Here is a 21981-nt window from a genome sequence, read left to right as displayed (position 1 = left end):
TATTTATTTATTTATTTATTTATTTATTTATTTATTTATTTATTTATGAGAGTGTGTGAGTGTGTGTGTGTGTGTGTGTATGAGATGGGGCAGCAGAGGGAGAGGGAGAGAGAATCTCCAGCAGACTCTACACTGATTGTGGAGCCCAACGTGGGGCTCGATCTCACAACCCTGAGATCATGACCTGAGCCAAAACCAAGAGTCAGGCGCTTACCTGACTGAGCCACCCATGTGCCCCTGGGCATGGAAACTCTTAAGCTAAAGGAAGAACAAAGGGCAAGAAAGTATGAGCTGATAAAAACGGAAGGACTACTAAAAAAATGACCAGATCACATCACATGACAGCCTCCTTCACAACCCATAACAGTAGACTCTCTGGGACTACTCTCCATCCATCACAAAAGAAAAAATGGAGAGGTGGGGAGGTTGGAGACCATGGATGCAAATGTGCCTCAGACCCCTTAAATTCTCGTACGCTGGTTGCTGTGATTCTGTGCTAGAGCAGAAGCAGGTAAGTCAGGGCTATCTGGGAAAACGCTTGCTAGAAGTACCTTCCATTTTGGAAAGATGTGACCCAATAGACATTGCCTCCAGGAAGAGTGCCTTCCAAACATTCTCACCCTGTCTTCCTTCACTTCCCAACCTCCTTCCCATGCTGAGTCCAGTTTGGGGGAACACAATACCCTCTCCAGCCTAGTGTCCCTGATGAAAAAGTTCCCCTCAAACTTTTCTCCCCTTTCACATATGGTCAAGGCTCTTCATTCCTGAGAGGTTTCCGTCTGCGAACACACACTTTATAGTTTGGCCTTCCTCAACGTTGCCTGACACATGAGCCAAAGCAGAGGCAGCCGAAGAGGAAAAAAAAAAGAAAATCCTAAGATCAGAGTCCACTCTCTGCCCTTTTGAGCTTTAGCAAGAGAGGGAGATGAAAGCCAAAAGCAATGGGGGTCAGGCTGCCCGGGACAGTTTCTTTATGCCTGACCTCCTGATGTGCTCACCAGATAAAACTCTCCTCCTTACAACCAGTCAGTGAGTGAGTACGGTTTATAGCTTACATCTGGGCAAGGTTGGCCATCGAGTCTGGGTGCCACTGTTTGAGAGTTGGGACAGTTTCCTGACACTGATCTCTGCTGGAGATAAGCTTTCCCTCTTGAGGTTGAAGCCTGAGATGATGCAAACTTCAGAGGCAATCAGTGAACATAATCAAAACCTCTCCACAACCAGAACCTGGCCTTCCACAGCCTTTCCACTGCTTTGATGAGAAGGTCTTTTTCTTTCCTACGATTCGTGCCATCAAACTGTGAATTATTTTTCTTAGCAGAGTAAATCATAATGGTCATTTTAATTCCAGAAAGATGTGAGAGGGCAAGCAGATACATTGAAACGATAAAGAAAGCTTTGTAAATTGTTTTTGAAGAAACGTACGAAAAATTATCAAGCTTTTGAATTGTCCCATCTTTTCCTAAACAAGATTTCACCCCCAGATTTCTACCCACCTGCTTTTCTCTTGTTTCTGCTTCTTCCAGACATTTTTTTAGTGTCTTCATTTCGCTGGTTACCACTTCCATCATATTCCTGGCCCTCTCTTTATCCTCCTGAGCCTCGTGCTCTGGGGTATCCAGTTCTGGCTTGACAGACATTAGCTTTTTCTCAGCTTTCTCCTTCATCTTCTCAAGTTTGTCTCTGGACTTATTTAGGTCTTCAGTGGCTTTGGTCTGTTCCAAAGTTTTAATCTACGAAGTCAAGAGAACGCTAATAATTTCTTTCATATTTGTTTTGGACAATTGTATCAACAAGATAAACTAGAAGTCAATGAAATTCACTTAATAACTTTTTTATAAATAAAGAATGGAATCCATCCCAGTTATACAGACTTTGCTAAGCATACACGCTGGACAAACATGCCTTAAGGCAGTTACAGTTTATAAACATGTCAGAGTACCATTATGTGGAAAACCAATGAGACAAATGGTAGATAGCACAATTCTGGGGTTAAATATTAAAATAAAGTCTGCTGGTACCTACACACAGACTCTAATGAACTCCATAGGCAAAAGCAACTTGCACTTTGGGCCCTACAAAAAGGTCGTCCCCAGCATAGAAACACTAGGAAAAGTAAAATATCTCCTCTGTTAGTGGTCTATGACAAGGGAGCCCAACTAAAATCCCCTTAGTAAGTCTTCACTACTGCCATAAGAAAAATCTAGAACAGCAATATTTCAGAAGAAATGCCTTCTGACTTGACCAATGAGTATGGGAGGCATGAGGTGCCCATAGCATTCCACTACAAAGAAGAGGAAAGGGGCGCCTGGGTGGCTCAGTCGGTTAAGCATCTGCCTTCGGCTCAGGTCATGATCTCAGGGTCCTGGGATCGAGTCCCACATCGGGCTCCCTGCTCAGTGGGGAGCCTGCTTCTCCCTCTCCCTCTGCTGCTTCCCCCTGCTTGTGCTCTCTCTCTGTCAAAAAAAAAAGTCTCAAAGAAGAGGAAAGGGGTGGGGGTGCCTCTCTGTAGGAAGCAGTCCCAGGATCTTAAAGTCAACACAAAGAGCATTTTCTTTATTAGCTTAGTATTTAAAATTTTGCCAGATCTGCTTACAAAAAAGAATTTGAAATCAAAAACTAATGATGTAATGTATGGTGATTAACATAATAAAATAAAATTAAAAAAAAAAGTTTGAGGGCGCCTGGGTGGCTCAGTCGGTTGAGCGACTGCCTTCAGCTCAGGTCATGATCCTGGAGTCCCTGGATCGAGTCCCGCATCGGGCTCCCTGCTTGGCAGGGAGTCTGCTTCTCCCTCTGACCTTCCCCCCTCTCATGTACTCGCTCTCTCTCATTCTCTCTCTCTCAAATAAATAAATAAAATCTTAAAAAAAAAAAAAAAAAAGTTTGAAATTCTGACAAATACTACAACATGGGTGAACTTTGGACATTACAACAAATAAGATAAGCCAGACACAAAAGGATAGATATTGCATAATTCCATTTATAGGAGGTACCCAAGATAGGCTAATTCATTATAGAATTCCATCCCCAAGGGAGGAATGAGGAGTTATTTAATGGGCACTGAGTTTCAGTTTAGGATGATAAAAAGTTCTGGAAATGGATGGTGGTGATGGTTGCACAATACTGTGAACGTACTTAATGCCACTGAATTGTACACTTAAAAATGGCTCAAATGGTAACTTTTATGTTATGGATATTTTACCACATTAAAAAAAAAAGAATTGGAGGTAGTTTTACATATTTGGCACAAAATTTTTAACACTGACCATTAAAAATAAATATGAACAAGCTACCATTTAACATCCTCGGGGATGGCTACAGTCAAAAAGAGAGACAGTCGCAAGTGTTGACAAGGGTGTAGAGAAATTGGAACCCTCACGTGCTGCTGGTGGGAGGGCAAAATGGTGCAGCTATGAGAAACAGTTTTCCAGTTTTCAAAATGTTAAGCTCAGAGTTAACACATGAGCTAGCAATTCCACTTCTAGGTTTATATATTCCAGAGAATTGAAAACTTCTGTCACACAAAACCTGCCCACAAATGTTCACAAAAGGACTATTCATAATCACCAAAAAGTAACAACAACCCAAATATCCATCAACCAACGAGTAGATAAATGAAATGTTGTAGATTCATACAACGGAATGTTATTCGCCAATAAGAAGGAATGAAGTACTGATACATGCTATGGATGAACATTGAAAAAACGTCTGCTAAGAGAAAAGCCAGTCATGAAAGACCACTTATTGTATTTTTCCATTCATATGAAAGATCTAAAAAAGGCCATGGACTGGTGGGAGGGGAGACTGGGGAGTAATTGCCAATGGGCTGTTTTTAGGGGTGATGAAAATGTTCTGAAATTAGATAACGGAAATTTGCTTTCCTCTACTATAACACAACCTCTGAAGAAATTTAGTTTATTTTCCCACAGAGAGGAGGCCGATGGCAGCCATGCCTGGACAAGTTCAAAGCTTTGAACTGGCTCCATGCAGGAGAAAGGAAATCCTCGGGAAACTGACAGCTGCTGTGGGACTTGTGATCAAGAAGGCATAAAAACCACCACTGCAGGGCGCCTGGGTGGCTCAGTCGTTAAGCGTCTGCCTTCGGCTCAGGTCATGATCCCAGGGTCCTGGGATCGAGCCCCGCATCGGGCTCCCTGCTCAGCGGGAAGCCTGCTTCTCCCTCTCCCACTCCCCCTGCTTGTGTTCCTGCTCTCGCTATGTCTCTCTCTCTGTCAAAAAAATAAATAAAATCTTAAAAAAAAAAAAAAAAAACCACCACTGCAGCTTGAGAAATCCACGGGCGAGACAATGCCAACCACAGTTGAGGGAAGGAACCCGGAGTCAGTTTTTGAGCCAATGAAATGGCATTAGAAGACCCAGCACTTGAGCCAAGTTACTGCCACCCACTAAGTGCAGGTCTGCAGAGGCTGACCTTGCGGATCATTCATGGATTCCAGGTTATCAGAACCCATACTGGAAAATGAACAGTGTATTGGATTCAGCATAATAGAGTATTGCCTCAACGTTGCTTCCTGGGTGTGATGATGTGCAGGGGTCACATCAAACAATACTCTTGCTCTTAAGAGATACCTGGTATTTAGGGGTGACGTGTCACGATGCATGTAACTTATTCCCAAATGGTTCAGCAAAAAAGAAAACCTCCTGCCCTCATTAGGCAAAGCAGAGCAATTGGTAAAAATGTTAAGTTATTATGTAAATCATTATGTGAAGAATAAAATACTGTCCATTATACTATTCTTGCAACTGTTCTCTAGATTTGAAATTTTTCAAAACAAAAAGTCGGGAAAGGGAACCATCCCATGCGTGATCAATTCAACGTGCATCCTCTCCATAAACGTTTTTGAACATATATGTATACTTATTTATAAATTAGAAAAGCAGCTGCTCTGGGCGCCTGGGTGGCTCAGTTGGTTAAGCGACTGCCTTCGGCTCAGGTCATGATCCTGGAGTCCCGGGATCGAGTCCCGCATCGCACTCCCTGCTCAACAGGGAGTCTGCTTCTCCCTCTGACCCTCCCCCTTCTCATGCTCTCTCTCTGTCTCTCTCTCTCATTCTCTCTCTCAAATAAATAAAATCTTTAAAAAAAAAAGAAAAAAGAAAAAAGAAAAGCAGCTGCTCTAAATAATATAGTCTGTCGACTATCAAACATATTACAAACTGGGGGACATGACACGAATGAAATGTTTATCAATTTTAAAACAAAGGTATCTCCTTTTAAAACAAAGAGATTCCCTTCATGTGCAAATTATCACATTGCTGCAGAGAGACTATGTGGCCAAGAGGGAATTTGCTGGGATTGGGATACTGAATTCAAAAGCTTATATGAAAGGATACTTTCAGCCTTTCTGCTCAGATTGGAAAAACATTTACAGTGGGCTATCTACCAAAAGTGACGGAACACAGCTTGGAGAGCTAGAAGTCCATAAATCAGGTCCTAATGAGAAGAATTCATAGCCAAAAATTTCTGAAAAATATGAGACTTTATCACAATCCTAAAGGCTGCCTCAATTCTTGCCATCGGGGAGCAAAGGAAAGTCATGGAGCTCTGAGCCAAGCCACCAGAACAGAACTAAAAGCCAGGGGATGACAGAGACCTTGGGGTCCTAAATCAAACCAACAAACAAGATTCCTGGAAGTGGGGTATGCCTAAGCTGGTTTCTTTCTTTTTTTTTTTTAAGATTTTATTTATTTATTTGACAGAGAGAGACACAGCGAGAGAGGGAACACAAGCAGGGGGAGTGGGAGAGGGAGAAGCAGGCTTCCCGCTGAGCAGGGAGCCCGATGCGGGGCTCGATCCCAGGACCCTGGGATCATGACCTGAGCCGAAGGCAGATGCTTAACGACTGAGTCACCCAGGCGCCCCCTAAGCTGGTTTCTTAATCCTCCGGAAGGAGCTTCCAGAATCCAGCCCAGAGTTCAGCAAGGGCCTGTGCTCCTAATGGTCTTCCAGTGGGGCAGAACTGGTCCTCAACAAGACCGATGTCCCACCCAGACTCCAGCAGGGATAGAGAAGGCTCCGAGTGGCCTTTACGTCCAGGGAACACCCTATCTAGTGTCAGCCTCCTTGAGTGAAAAAAAGTCAAAATCTGGTAAATAATTTTCTCTCGTGTTAAAAGGGCCCAAGGCCCTGAAAGAGATGGTTATTGAACTTAAAATCTGATAGGTTGAATCCCACAGGGGATTTAAATTCTCTAACTGGAGGGCTTTTGAGGAGCCGCATTGAAAATGCAACCCGGCAGGAGCTAGGCACTGCACGCAGGTGCCCTGAAGACAAAGTGGGAGAGTGTCCCTGTGGCCCAAATACATGCTGCGCCCCTCCTAAAGAGAACCACAAGGATTTCAGCAGAAGGAAACTGAAGCAGAAAACAGAGGAAGGTGTCAACTTGGCAGCGTGAGCACACCTCCACTCCCATCATTCCACAGCCCAAGAAGTTCTTCCTTGTAGGTTATGCTTGGTGCGCACACTCAAAGTAGGGAGAGCTCAAACTCAATCCCAATCTACTATTGGAGATCCATTGAGCCCAAGATGGTAGGTTACAAGAAATATATATAAAGAAAGGCTGCACTGACCGGGTTGGGGAAAGTTCTGGAGTGGAGAAGGAGCATGGGGAGCAGCTGTCTTGCATGGGAGATAATCAAGAGAGGTAGCAAGAGGGAGAGACCTTTGCTGCTGGCTAAAGAATGTTATTCCTTTTAGTGTTTACTTGAGAGACTACAATGAAGATAACAATGGCTTTTCACTAATTTTTGGTTATCTGACTACTGATTTGGGGGCACAGCTCCCTACTAAAACTGGGCCACAGAGTGGCCCAGAAGTGACGCTCCCTTCTTTCTTTTGTTCTTACTGCCCAGAATAGACCCATTTCTCAAGCTGACTTCATCTAAGGGAGGCCCAGGGACTAAGTTCTGGCCAGTGGAGATACAAAGCATTGTATTGTTTCTGGAAAGTGGCCTGCAGGGTGTCCTCCCGCATTTCCTCCTCGCTGGTGGCTGGAATGAGGCCGGAGCCCCGGCAGCTAGCTTGTGTTAGGAAGCAGCATTGAGGATGAAAGCTATTGCTAGAACAGTGAGGCAGGATTGCTGATGACCACAGAGCCATCCTGCTAAGCATGGCATGTCTTCTTTTCCGTGACAGAGCAATAAACATCTCTTCTGTCTAAGCCACTGTTATTACAGGGGTGTTCCAATATATTTAGCTGAAACTAATCATAACCGACACAGGCTGAGAAGCAACTGGTGTTATAGGAGCTACACAAAGCATTTTCTGGATCCTCTGGAGTTCTTCCACATGATTTCAGTGCCTGCATTTGCATTTGTGCAAAGACCTACGTTTGTGCCAACTAGTAGTGCTACTTTAATTATTCTAGGTTAGGGCGCCTGGGTGGCTCAGTCGTTAAGCGTCTGCCTTCGGCTCAGGTCATGATCCCAGGGTCCTGGGATCGAGTCCCACATTGGGCTCCCTGCTTGTGTTCCTGCTCTCGCTATCTCTCTCTCTGTCAAATGAATAAATAAAATCTTTAAAAAAAAAGAAAAAAAAATAATAATTATTCTAGGTTAATGAGAAAAGAGGAAAGGTGGAGTTAATACATAATACATAATAATGTGTTCATGCCAAGGGAAGGCCAAACTACGTCACAGTGTGTGTACAAACAATGTATCTGCAGCATTCAGTTAAAGCACAGGGTGTCCTTAGGCGACATACACCACAGGTATGCCAGACTTCAGAAGAACCTGGGCCACAAGCAATTGATAGTATACCTTCTCATGAATGGCGACTGCAGTGAAATAACATAATCTAGCACACTGAATTAATATCGTTAATATTTTCAATTCGACTTTTACACCTCATTTCGCTTTCTCAATTGGTCTGAATTTTACAATGGTAAAAATGTAGCAAGATTGGGGCACCTGTGTGGCTCAGTCAGTTGGGCTGACTCTGGGTTTTGGCTCCGGTCATCATCTCAGGATCGTGAGATCAAGCCTCTGTCAGGCTCTGTGCTCAGTGGGGACTGTGCTTGAGATTCTCTCCCCCTCCCTTTCCTCCCCCTCTGCTCCTCCACCCCCAACTCATGTGCTCTCTCTCTCTAAAATAAATAAATAAAATTTTTTAAATGATGAAAAAAATCTGTTGACCACTTTTTAAAAAATGTAGCAAGATTAAGAAATTTTTATACAGTGTTAAGTTTGTATATATGAAAGCAATATTATACTAAAATTATTTTGACTCAACACAGGGAGGGTAATCTATAAAAGAATATTTTTCTTTCCAAAAGAGATTTTCTACAGTAATCATGTTTGCCTGCCAACTTAAAATTTAATAGTTATCTGGAAAGGTCTACACTTTCCTGGTTGAGAATTCAGGGGGAAATGTAGTGCAAGAGTCTTAAAAAGGGAGACTGGGATAACCTAGGAGTCAAGGTCTTCAAGCATGGTTTTGCAACAGACAGAGAAATGCGCATAAAAACTCCACACAAATGCTCCTAACAGCCTTGCTCATAATAGCCAAAAAGTGAAAACAATCATAATGTCCATCAAATGCTGAATGCATAAACAATGTGTGGTATATCCAAACGATGGAATATTATTAGGCATAAAAAGGAATTGTGATGGTTCATATTATGCGTCACCTGGGTTGGCCCACAGAACCCAGATATTTGGTGAAACATGGGTATTTCTGTGAGGGTGTCCTGTGGAGAGATTAACATTTAAGTTAGTGGACTTTCAGTAAAAGTAGATTTCCCTTCCATAGCGTGGGTGGGCTTCATCCAGTCCGTGGAAGGCCTGAACAGAACAAAAGTGACGCTCCCTGAGCAAGAGGGAATTCTACCAGAATCCAACCTTTAGACTAGAACTGCAACATCAGGTCGTCCCGCCAGCCAAGCCTGCAGATTTTGAACTTGCCAAATTCCATAATCACATGAGCCAATTTCTTAAAATCAATCAGTCTCCCTGTAGCCCTCCCTCTCTCTCCTCCTCCCTCCATGATATAATATATATGAAATATATATGTGCACAACATGGATGAACCCTGAAAACAGACGAAGTGAAAGAAGCCAAAGGCAAAAGGCCACATATTATACGATTCCGTTTATATGAAATGCCTAGAGGAGGAAAATCCGTAAGACAGAAAATAAATTAGTGGTTTCCAGATGTTGAGGAAGGGGAAAATAGGGAGTAACTGGGATAGGTATGGGATTTTTGGTGGGGGGTGGGGGTCCTGGAAATGTTTTAGAATTAGGAAGTGGTGATGCCTGCACAACGCCCCCCAATGTATTAAAAACAGTGAATTGTGGGGGCGGCTCAGTCGGCTAAGCGTCTGCCTTCAGCTCGGGTCGTGATCCCAGGACCCTGGGATCGAGCTCTGCGTCGGGCTCCCGGCTCAGAGGGGAGTCTGCTTCTCCCTCTCCTTCTGCCCCTCCCCTTGCCTGTGCTCTTTTTCTCTCAAATAAATAAATAAATAAATAAACTCTTAAGAAAAAAGCCGGTGAACTGTACACTTTAAAAGGCTGAATTTTAGGGGCGCCTGGGTGGCTCAGTCGTTAAGCGTCTGCCTTCGGCTCAGGTCATGATCCCAGGGTCCTGGGATCGAGCCCCGCATCACGCTCCCTGCTCGGTGGGAAGCCTGCTTCTCCCTCTCCCACTCCCCCTGCTTGTGTTCCCTCTCTCGCTGTGCCTCTCTCTGTCAAATAAATAAATAAAAACCTTTAAAAAAAAAAAAAGGCTGAATTTTATGGCCTGAATTTTTTAAGGCAAAGAAATGTAGTTCAAATTAGTATCTTTTATATCGACCTTCCATAAATGGTGAAATTAATTCTTAATTTAATAAGTGTAGTGGGCTGAACTGTGTCCCTCTCCCCCCCAAAAAATAAATACACATCCACCCAGAACCTCAGAATGTGACCTTACTTGGAATAAGGGCCTTTGCAGGTATCATTAAGGTTAAGGATCTCACGATGAGATCATCCGGGAATAGGGTGGCCCCTAAAAGCAATGGTAGGTGTCCTTACAAGAAACAGAGAAGGAGGGACACACGAGGGGACAGTCACCTAAGGGTGGCAACAGAGAAGAATCCTGCAGGTGCAAGCAGCAAGCAGAAGCCCAGAGAGAGGATGGAGCGGATGGGCCCTCATTCCCCAAAAGGAATCAACCTTGCCAACACTTTGCTGTCAGGCTCCTGGCCTCCAAAATTATGAGAGAAAAATTTCTATCGTATTAAGCCACCCAATTTGTGATCACTGGTTATGGCAGCCATAGAAAATGATAAAAAGGCCATCTTAGCTAACATTCAGAAATGTTATCTGATGAATAATAAAGTCAGTACAGGGATGAGCACAGGCAATGTACAAAGATAAATAGTTGATATCATTAGTCTGTCTTAGACACTAATATGTCTCCAACAAAAAAATAAAAAGTCATTTGTAGCTAAAATCTCTGAAATTCATGAAGTTAGCATTCACTCTGTTAGTAAGTTAGAGAGATCTCTGTGCTCTAGTGGAAGGCAGACTTAGCATCCCATGTCCGTGGTGAAGGGCCTGAGTCATTCCTGAGTCAGTCAAATCCCACCTCTCCTATACCTTTCCTATAACCTTAGCTAGTAAAAAAAGTGGATCTCTTTATGCAAAATAAAGCTCTCCCCCCACGTTTCTGTTTCTTTTTAGTCTCTTCCCTGATGATTTCACTCTCCTGCAATGGCTCCCCAGGACCCAGAAGACAAGTCCGAGCATCTTAGGAGACACACAAGGCCCTGGGTGATCTGGCCCCTGTCCGCTGCCCAGCTTCTCCCACCATCGCCCCCTGACTCTGGACATCAGCATGGTGTCAGCAACAGCTGACCAAGCTTTTGTCCACCTGCTGATTGCATCTGGTTATCACTGGGATCATCCCCTTCTTCAGTCTATTCGTCTATACTTCAGTTTTTCCCATTCCACGTCCACAATTTTTCCCATATCCACATACAACCTATGGTCATCATTTTTTTTCTTTAAATCAACCATCTTTTGAACTTACCTGAATTTATTTCTATGAAAAGGAATTTTGTATGATTTCAGTAGAATTTGCCACAACTGGAAGATAACAATAAAGCAAACACTGTACAATGACCATGAGGAGCCCTGAGTCAGTATGAAACAGTTGATCACTATATTATACACCTGAAACTAATATAACTATGTGTTAATTATACTAGAATTAAAATTTTTTTAAAAAGAAGAAAAAAAACCCCACTGTACAATGAAAACAAAACAGTACAACTAGGTACTATTGCTTGTACTCAGCCCTGAGCTTAAGGTTTATTCTTTATTTAAAATGTAGACTAGTATATGTTCTAGGGGCATAAAGACATAATAACCTCTAATTAAGATTTTCTCCTTGATAGTGAAGGAATTGGAAGAAAAATTAAAGGGAACCCATTTTTCACCTTATGATTGAACATTAGTGACCTGTCATGCAGTACCTAGTATTTTATGTGTCCCAAGAGCTATGTGCCCCACACCTGGAAATGTTGCTTTCCCCCATGGACACTAGAAGAAGAAACTGGTAAACCTGACATTATCACCAGAACGACACGTTGCATAATCACGTCGCCCAATGAGCAAAACTTAATTACAAGAATCAGGCTTGCTTGTGAAAGGTTAAGTGGAAAGACCACTTACAGACAATTATCATCATCTAGGTGAAATACGATGCAGATGTGAGGCAGATATTGTTGCGACCAAATGGGAACATACTCCTCAGATACAGGGCTCAATTTCCACCAGCTGTTTTCCCCCTTCTGCTACAGAAAGCGTGGGCTCCTCTCTCCCCAGCACCATCTCCAGCTTATTGGGCTGTCTTGGCTAAGGGTCCCAGCACTACTCTCAATACATGTAGCCTGGAAGATGCCCTCCTCAGACCCACACCCCCAAGGTGCCATTCACCAGGAGCTGGCCCACTTCCAAAGCCACCCTTTCTCCACTCTCACCCAGTAGGTGCTGGACCCTGTTCCCGGGCGTCGCCGATGGGGAATCCCCTGTCCATCATCACCTCGTTGGCTGCTAGACTGTGAGCTGCCATGCTCCATGCAGGCCAACGTTACTCAGGTTCCGGAGACCCCACAGTACAAACTGCCACCCTCGGCAGTGATAAAATTAGCTACAATGGCAACTAATATTTGTATCCGGCTTTATAGTATATTCATTCACCATAGTATTCTATTTTAGCTGTAAGGTATCTGGCCACATGCGGAGAGCTAGCTGGGACCTGCCAGTTAATGTCCCTGAGTCCTGACAGCCCTTCGTCGGGCCCAGCCCAGGTCATTCGGAGACGGGAGCTCAGTTCTTAGAAACTGGCAAAAGCAAGGCAGGCCTCCAGTATCAGGGGAAGCAAGGGGCTTTGAGATGATAAGGGGATGGGCGGGGTAGAAAGAGCACAGCTGCAACCCAATTATGGAGAAGAGATGCTCAGCCTCTGAAGCCGTGTAGATTTCACAATGAGGTTAGCAGTGAAATAAACAGCAAGATTGAGTCAACCCTGACTTTTTAAATTAAGCTTCTTAATTTCTCCCAAGGACAGAAAAGTACACTATATGAGAAGGGGGAAATTTGTTGGTAGGGACCAGATGTCCCCAGCCGCAGGGTGGAGGGAACGAGGGAAAAGAAGCCATGCAACTCACACGGTACCTTCCAGCACCACCGCACCTTGTTTCCGAAACACAGTATGGTCTTATTAGGAAATGCTCCCTCAGGTCCTTCCTCTGGGATGCCATCAGGCATCATCAGGCCTCCCCAATGTCCCCCCCACTTAGTCATCCTTAGCAATCACCCAGACTGCTCCATGTCATTCTCTTCTCCTCTTCTTCTCCAGCTTGGTGTATGAAAATCCCCAGTGCTATTTACCCTTCCTTCCTATCACAGATTTCTTTGAGGAATTTGAACTATTCCATTGACACATGCTTACAATGAAACATGTCCCTTTCTTTATGACTGAATTTACTTCCCCGTTTTGAAATCCGAGTTCACTTTATTTATCATTCCTAGTCTATGTTTTGCTACCTGCCTATTTAACACCAATTATGGGAATTATGCTCATCTCTCCTCCCACATGAGGAAGCCAATGAATAGAACTGATTCTTCCCAAGTCCAAGGCTATAATAGTAGTCAAGTAGTAAATAATAGTAGTAAAGACATAATAACTTCTAATTAAAATTTTCTCCTTGACAATGGGAAGAATTGGAAGAAAAAACTAAAGGGAACCCATTTTTCACTTCAGGACTGAACATTATATAATGCCCTGTCACGCACCACCTAGAAACACTTTGTATCCACCACAGGACATTTGAAAACCTGGCTTTACATCACAGATGCTGCCTCAGCACCCCAGCAGCCCCTTCCGACCAGGGTGGGAGCAGTGGCTTGTGGACCCCCACCCCAACACCCCCCCAAAGATCAGTCTCAAGGTGTGAGGGGTGTGCAAGATACCTACCTCGATATTTGCTCCCCAGTTTTTGCACCCCATCAGATGCTTTCCCTTGTTTCCTGCTTTCCTTATTTTTAAATATGTTCCCTCCCCTGGCCTGTGTCTGCCCTTTTTCTCCTCGAGGGAAATAAGCCTCAACTCAGAAGGGCTTCAGGGGAAAAGAGCTAATGACTCAGGAGAAAAAAATACAATAGGAAATATTTCCTAAAATACTGTCCCCACCATACATATTTAAGTGCTAGCTTAATGCCAGGCTCCTTTTCCCTCTTGGTCTGTTTCCAGATTCAGAAACATTCCAGAAGTCCAGTCCAGAGCGCTCATCTGCAAAGAGCCAGGACATTATTCACATCTGTATTCACAATACGCATATCTGCCAGAAGTGGTATGTGCCTGTGAAGTCACATACCCATTCCAGGGGGCACACATACAGGACATTTAAAGATTCTGATTAAATTTGTTTAAGTTGTCATTCCTTTCTTCTCTGTCGTGATTAGAAGTGGAACACTTCAAATCCAGGAAGCACACTGCCCTGATCTGAGTACCTTCCTCCCTTCTGGGGATAAGGCATCTCACCGAGCTCATGAAACACTGTTTCCTGCCTGACTCTTCTCAGTGAAGGGCTGTGCTCATTTGCTCACTTCTTCCTAAGCAGATTCCCACGTGATAGCTCCCTACGTGATCCCAAATACCACAGTCACCCACACTTGGAAGAAATGCTTATATTTTCTCTACATCACATCACCCCTTTTCTTTTTTTCTTTGAATTCCAGGATAGTTCATATACGGTGTTCTAGTCCTTCCACGTGTACAATATAGGGACTCTACACTTCCACATCCTACTCAGTGCTCATCACGGGAAGTGGCCTCTTCATCCCCTCCACCTACATCACCCTTTTTTGATGGAATTTTCACGCAGCAGCCATGGCTTGGGTTCAACTATCGAGGAGACTCTACAATGATCTAATATGCTGATTTGTGTAGCTTTTGCATTTCCCCCACAACTCTAGAAAACCAGAGGAAGCTTTTGTCCCTGTTTCTCTTCTTCTGTGTCTGTTGTGAGACTTCCACTCTTTCACATAAACTAAAGGGGTAACTTGCAAAAAGCAACAAGGGAATCAAGCTGAGCACTTGCCTGCAGCTCAGCCAGCTTGGCTTTGAGCTCTGTGTTCGCTTCTCGACACGCACTCAGCTCCTTCTGCAGCCTCTCCACCCTCTTCTGCAACTTTCTTAGGGTGAGATTGGCCTCGTCCCTCTCCACAGCCAAGGCCGAGCGCACCTGCTTCTCCTCCTCCAGCTGGGCGATTTTCTGCCGCAGGAGGCCCATATGTAGTTCTTTGCTCTCCAGCCTTTCTTTCTGAGTCCTGAGCTGATTTGATACAAACAGGAATTTTTTTAAAAAATAATCACTGAACAGTCAGTAAATATAAATGAATCACTCGGATCATGTTGATCTTTATCTACACTTCAATAAGACTAATTTGTAAACCACCAGAAAAGGTTATTGGATTCCTTTTCCCGATTACATGTTTTATTCCTATTTTTCCAAGAATTAATTCTGTAGCTGCAAAGGATGAGACAAAAGAGCCACAGAAGACACAGAGAGAAGTAGGTTTTCAATATCTGATTCCCTCCCACAGTATGTACAGCATAATAGACACATAAAATTACTTTTAAAACTACTAAAATGGGCTTATCAAGATCAGAATAGGGTAGAGGGGCAAAATCCTCTCCACCACCCCATGGCAACTATACTTACACTGATCTTTTCTAAAGGAAGCCAGAGTGCAGGTTAGTACCAAAAACCTAGACTGGCTAATTTCAGTCCCTTAGAACCAGACTGAGCAACACCAAACATGAGAGTTGATCTATTTTTAAAGTAAGCTATACCAGGGAGAGTTTAGAGAAACCTTTGCTTACATGTTTAAAATCTTTAAAATAGAAGGGACATCAAGAAGGTTTTAGTTCGGGCGCCTGGGTGGCTCAGTTGGTTAAGCAACTGCCTTCGGCTCAGGTCATGATCCTGGAGTCCCGGGATCGAGTCCTGCATCGGGCTCCCTGCTCGGCAGGGAGTCTGCTTCTCCCTCTGACCCTCCCCCTCTCATGTGCTCTCTCTCTCAGTCTCTCTCTCTCAAATAAATAAATAAAACCTTTAAAAAAAAAAAAAAAGAAGGTTTTAGTTCATTGGTATCTTTATTATACGCCTGGCCTATACCATCCACAAACCAAGCAGAGAACAAGTTCTTTAAACAGCACTTATCACTCACAGTCAAACTTGATGAAGGAAATTATGGTGGTTTTTAAAAAAAGATTATGGACTCTAAGGGGGGGAAAAAATCCTCGTAGGCTTCATATGTCACATTTAGTGAGTGGAATATTAAGTACAGAACCCTCCTTCATCTGTTGCAAACACTGGGCATTGGAATCGTGTAGAATTCTAGAACGTTAGAGCTGAAGACTGTCGCATTTTCCCTAATTATATACTCCGCATTTGTAAAGTGTTCAGAGATGTGAAGGGCAGACTGAAACTCAGGCTTGTCTAACTATGACAGCATGGTCCATACCCAGATCCATCTTTAACAAAGCCCTTTTCATGTTTCTCTAGCCAAATTCCCTTCCTTGAGCTTTTTCATGTCAAATTCCGCTCTACTGCAAAATTACACTGGTAAGTTCTGTACACTGGTAATTTTAATAATTATACAATACCTAAGAAGGAATGGTGTTGGATAAAGAGGAAGAAATCCATTATCTGAGGAGAACTCAAAGAACTATAGCTCAATTCAATGTCTCTGATGGTAATAGGGTTATCTGCTTTTTTTTAAATAAAATATTCCTAAAAATCCAGTAAATGGAGAAAAGGTCAAATGTGAATAGACTACAGTCTATAAGCCAAGAGTTTAAACATGTATTTTATTAAAAATGAACAACCTCATGAGGAAGATGTTATCCCCATCTAAAATATGAGGAAACAGAGACAGAGAGGTATGTAATTTGTCCAAGGTCACAGAGCTTCGTGGAACCAAACTGGGATCCCAGATGTGACTCATTACACAGCCTATACGCTATAATTCCACCACAGAATTTTCTCCTAAGAACTATTACAAGAACACATCTGTGTTTTGCTCTTTCTTTCACCAATGCCAATAATTATATAACTAATCATTATATTTTTATCCTTTTCATCCACTCATTCATTTATTTCGTCTAAACTGTTTCTCTTCTTTTGAGTGAGTGGAAAATTAGCTCTTCTCGCTTTACTATCCAATGCAAGAGAGTTTATTCAGGGGCGCCTGGGTGGCTCAGTTGGCTAAGCATCTGCCTTCAGCTCAGGTCATGACCCCAGGGTCCTGGGATCGAGCCCTGCATCGGGCTCCCTGCTCCACGGGAAGCCTGCTTCTCCCTCTCCCACTGCCCCTGCTTATGTTCCCTCTTTCGCTGTGTCTCTCTCTGTCAAATAAATAAATAAAATCTTTTTTAAAAAAAGAGAGAGAGTTTATCCAGTTGGAGACTGCTACATGTTTCCCAGTTCTCCTCATCTCTCTTAAGAATAAACAGTGAGTTTCTTTGCGAGGCAAGTGGCTACCCAGAGTAAAGACTACAGTTTCCAGCTTGCCTTGCAGCTAGTTTCAGCCATCAGAATCATGGGATATAAATACAAGTTTACATAGAAAACTCTGGAAGCCTCCATCAAAAGACAGCTCACACATGCTCTTTTGCATCCCTCTTCTTCATCCCTTTCTTCTCCAAAATCTGTCTAGAACACAGACATGATGATTCTAGGTACAATTTTGAACCACCAGGATGTGGACCACCCTAGGGATGGGAGATTAATGAGCTGAAATCAGCTGGGCTCCTTGAAAACTTTACAGAGCAGACTTGCCACACTCACCCTGAGCCGCCTCCCTCCAGAAATTTATGTGAGGTGGGCGGGGCCACTTCTAGTCATTTAAGTCACTTTTATTTGGGGTCTCTATTATTCAGAGTCACACATAACCTTAGGTGATATACTTACCATCCCTCAGACTTGAAACAGAGACTCAAATTCTAAGTACGTATTTGTATGTTTCCTAACTACAGTGGTAAATAGGAAAGAGGAGTACATTATTTTTCTATATTTAAGTCTCTCCGCAATTCCTTCTCTCAAGCAAGTTTCAATATCCCCTACCTTTCTCTGTAAATTGTGGGCAATAGTCTTGTTTTCAATGACTGCGTTGCTCTCAAGACGGACCAGCTGCTCCGTGCGAGCTAAAACTACATCCAGACGCATGTCAAAGCCAAGTTCAGCAGCCATCTGGTCCAATTTCATTTTCTCTGAGAGCTGATCCAGAAATTTAAGATACTAAACCCAAGAACAAAAATTAAAATGAGACACAAAAACAAAATTATCAGGTGATCTCACAGTATCCCAAGTTTACAGATAGGTCTCATTAAACCCAGTCTGTAGCCCAGCCCGGGACCCCAGTGCCTGGTAATGAATTCCTGAAGCACCATGTCCTGCTTCTTGTCCAAACTCACTTGACTCTCCTGGTCAGTGATCTTGATGTTCAACCTAACATTAGACACTCTTCGTCACCCCACCATCGGACAAATCTGGCACCATCCTGACTACATCCGCATGTCTCTGTTTTGGCTACTTGCTGCTACCATGGTGCCCCTTCCAGGTTAATCCAACCCCTGGGATCTACCCACTCACAAAACTTCCATGGCAATTTTTCCCACCTAAGTGGGCCCTGGCCTCAAATGTAAAAAAAAAAAAAAAAATGACAAGTTACCACTCCAGTCACTCCAAAATCAAAGCTCTCTCCATATAAACACACTTGGACAATGTTTTTGCTTTTTAAGTTAAAATCCTATACAAAAAACATGTCTTTAAGAGTTTTTAATGTATCATACTTTAAGGAATAACACTGTAAAACAGAGCTGTATCAAGGAAGTAAAGGTTCATATTTGAACAGGTTAGCATCACAAAACTGTTCTAGGATCTTCCTCCACTTGATTTCCTTTTTCTTTCTTCCAAGTTTTCATTTAAATTCTAGTTCGTTAACATATAGTATAATATTGGTTTCAGGAGTAGAATTTAGTGATTCATCACTTACATACAACACTCAGTGCTCATCATAAGAGGTGTCCTCCCTAATACCCATCACCCATCTAGCCCATCCCCTGCCCACCTCCCCTCCAGGAACCCTCAGTTTGTTCTCTATAATTAAGAGTCTGTTTTATGGTTTGCCTCTCTTTTTTTCCCCTTAATGTTCATTTGTTTTATTTTTTTTTTTTAAGATTTTATTTATTTATTTGACAGAGAGAAACACAGTGAGAGAGGGAACACAAGCAGGGGGAGTGGGAGAGGGAGAAGCAGGCTTCCTGCTGAGCAGGGAGGCCGATGCAGGGCTTGATGCCAGGACCCTGGGGTCATGACCTGAGCCGAAGGCAGACGCTTAACGACTGAGCCACCCAGGCGCCCCTCATTTGTTTTATTTCTTAAATTCCACATACGAGTGAAATCATTTGGTATTTGTCTTTCTCTGACTGACTTATTTCACTTAGCATAATACACTCTAGTTCTATCCGTGTTGTTGCAAATGACAAGATTTCATTCTTTTTTATGGCTGAGTAATATTCCATAACACACACACACACACACACACACCACATCTTCTTTATCCATTCATCAGTCAATGTACACTGGGCTCTTTCCATAATTGGGCTATTGTTAATAATGTTGCTATAAACATTGGGGTGCATGTATCCCTTTGAATCAGTATTTTTTGTATCCTCCATTTGATTTCTGTGGTTTCTGGCCATGCCAGCCAGAGTAAGGCTTCCTAAGTGCTTGCTGGATGAGTGAACCAATCAATGAGTTTTCTGCATCATCACTTCATGATTTGGGTTCTCTCTTTGAAACTAGCCTCACCTTGCAGTAAGTCCTCATCTATCTGGCATCTCTGAGGCAATTATATGTTTAAATAAGTATAATTCCCTGATGACTGAATCATGCCAGTGTGAAGCCCAGAACTATCTATACTCTCAGTCATCAAGATGAAATTGTGAGTATTTCCAAATTTTGCTGAATGGCATATCTAAAATTTAATCTCTTCTTTGGGAGGCACAGTCATGGCAAAATACTGCTTATTGGCTGTGTTACAAGACCATGGGTTACTGTGTTGTGCTATAAGACCATAGGTTGCTTTTATTCACATCATCAATTTGTCACTTCTTTTGTTTTTGTTTTTTTTTTGAAGATTTTATTCATTTGACAGAGAGAGACACAGACACAGCGAGAGGAAACACAAGCAGGGGGAGTGGGAGAGGGAGAAGCAGGCTTCCCGCTGAGCAGGGAGCCCGATGCGGGGCTCGATCCCAGGACCCCAGGACCATGACCTGAGCTGAAGGCAGAAGCTTAACAACTGAGCCACCCAGGTGTCCATCAATTTGTCACTTCTTTAAGCTGTATCAGCTCTCCCCTTGGAATTACTCATTTCTTTTTTTTTTTTTTTTTTTTTTTTTTTGAGAGAGAGTGCGTACATGAGTGAGGCGGAGGGGCAGAGGGAGAGAGAAAAACCTAAGCAGGCTCCACGCCCAGTGTGGAGCCCAACATGGGGCTCCAACTCATGACCCTGAGATCATGACCTGAGCTGAAATCAAGAGTTGGACGCTTAATAGACTGAGCCACCCAGGAGCCCCTGGAATTACTCATTTCTAACATTTGTGAATGAAAGGAAAATAACTGCTATTGTTTGTTTTGTAAATAAAATAGAATCAGTACCTTTCACGTGGAGGTATAAGGCCTCTCTTGCTATGTCTACAGGTGACCCATCCACTTAGCATGCAAAGATCTGTAACAGGCATAAAGGGATAAAGACAGGACCAAGCCAACACCCCACAGAACAAGTGCACATTTCAAGGATCTTGGCTATGCCTCAGAAAGCGAGGGTTACTCGAAGGATTTACTGTACAGCTTGTTTCTTTGAGTCACAGATTAGCCTAGATATCTTCTATTCAGTGTGAACCTCAATTACTTATATCTAAATCTCAACTCTGTACAACTTAGCTTTTCTAGTTTACACGTCCATCCCCCTCACTAGGATGTGCATGTTGTAGGCGGTTATCTACAGAATAGTCTACCAGGACGGAATCTGTTTACATAATTTGCTTTCATAACTGAGAGTTCTTTTGGCACAGTCTCAACGAAAATTAATGAATCATTACAACGAAAAAAAAAAAAGGGAAGAGACAATCTACCTAAAATTTTTGCCTTTTACTATGTTTCTTCATAATTTAAGTACTATTTATTTAACTCTTCCCTAAGTGCTGGAGAAACCCAGAAAAAAAGAAAATAAAAATATCCCCTGGCCTCAAGAATCTTGGAGTTGACTGGAGAAGATGAATTAAAAACTGAAGAAAGGGGGGGGGGGCGGCGCACCTGGGTGGCTCAGTCAGGTAAGCGTCCAACTCTTGGTTTCAGCTTAGGTGGTGATCTCAGGTCATGAGATCGAGTCCCACAACGGGCTCAGTGCTGACTCTCTCTCCCTCTCCCTGTGCCCCTCCCCCATGCACACACGCTCTCTCTCAAATAAATGAATAAATCTTAAAAAAAAAAAAAAAAAACCTGAAGATAATAAACCTAAGTGCTGTGACAGACATGGACACGTGTTGCACGAAGGAAAACTAAGCCTCTAAGGGACTCCCAGAAGAAGTGACTATTGGAGCCAAGTCTTCAAGGGACAGCTACTACCAGGTGAAGGAGTTAAGGAGAACATTCTCTCAGAGAGAACAGCAATGTACAATATGGGATGCTAAGGGGGCTCTCTCTCTCTCTCTCTTTTTTTTTTTTTGCCAGGTAAGTGTTTTTTTTACAAATTTGAACATGGATATCTTTGGATTCAATCCCCCCACACCCTTGCAGGGCCCTGTTGGTCCGCAGACGCCTTGAGTTTGCCACCGTGGGCTGGAGAGATGGCAGGGTAATGGGAAGCCTGGAGGGGGGGACCTGGCCAGGTCACAGAATGCTCAGCCATGGTGAGAAGGAATCTGTAGCTGAGCCTGAGGGCCATAGAGAGCCCCTGCCCAGTTTTAAGATGGAGAAAGGTAAGACTAGACATGCCTCTTATTAAGACCTCCCCAGCACAGTGGGGAGCTGTCAGGTTGCTTCTGGAGTCCATGCAAATGACCATAATGCTCTGAGTCAAAGCACTGCCACTAAATACAGAGTTGGGGGCAGAGGGTATTTGAGATACCTTAAGGAGATGGAATCTATAGTGTTTAGGAATTGCTTAAAAAGAGGGAAGCACTTGGGCATCTAAGTGACTTAGTCATTAAGCATCTGCCTTCGGCTCAGGTCATGATCCTGGGGTCCTGGGATCGAGCCCCGCATCGGGCTCCCTGCTCAGCGGGAAGCCTGCTTCTCCCTCTCCCACTCCCCCTGCTTGTGTTCCCTCTCTCTCTCTGTCAAATAAATAAATAAAATCTTAAAAAAAAAAAAAAAGAGGGAAGCATTATGGATGACTC

General features: G+C 43.2%; 1 protein-coding gene across 3 annotated transcripts in view; it reads right to left on the bottom strand.

Moving 5' to 3' along the window:
- The window catches only part of CCDC170 (coiled-coil domain containing 170), a 97726-nt gene that overhangs the window by 2658 nt on the left and 73087 nt on the right, over nucleotides 1–21981 (bottom strand). For all 3 annotated transcript variants that reach the window (XM_034991023.1, XM_034991022.1, XM_034991024.1), the window contains 3 exons: nucleotides 17639–17812; nucleotides 14609–14842; nucleotides 1497–1733 (listed from right to left, as the gene is read on the bottom strand). In XM_034991023.1, coding sequence (XP_034846914.1) covers nucleotides 1497–1733; nucleotides 14609–14842; nucleotides 17639–17812 — 645 coding nt within the window. The remainder of the gene's footprint in view (nucleotides 1–1496; nucleotides 1734–14608; nucleotides 14843–17638; nucleotides 17813–21981) is intronic.

This window comes from Mirounga leonina, unplaced genomic scaffold (assembly GCF_011800145.1).
Source record: "Mirounga leonina isolate KUSES-001 unplaced genomic scaffold, KU_Mleo_1.0 Mir_53, whole genome shotgun sequence".
NCBI lineage: Eukaryota > Metazoa > Chordata > Mammalia > Carnivora > Phocidae > Mirounga > Mirounga leonina.
This window is presented reverse-complemented; position numbering and strand designations above follow the sequence as displayed.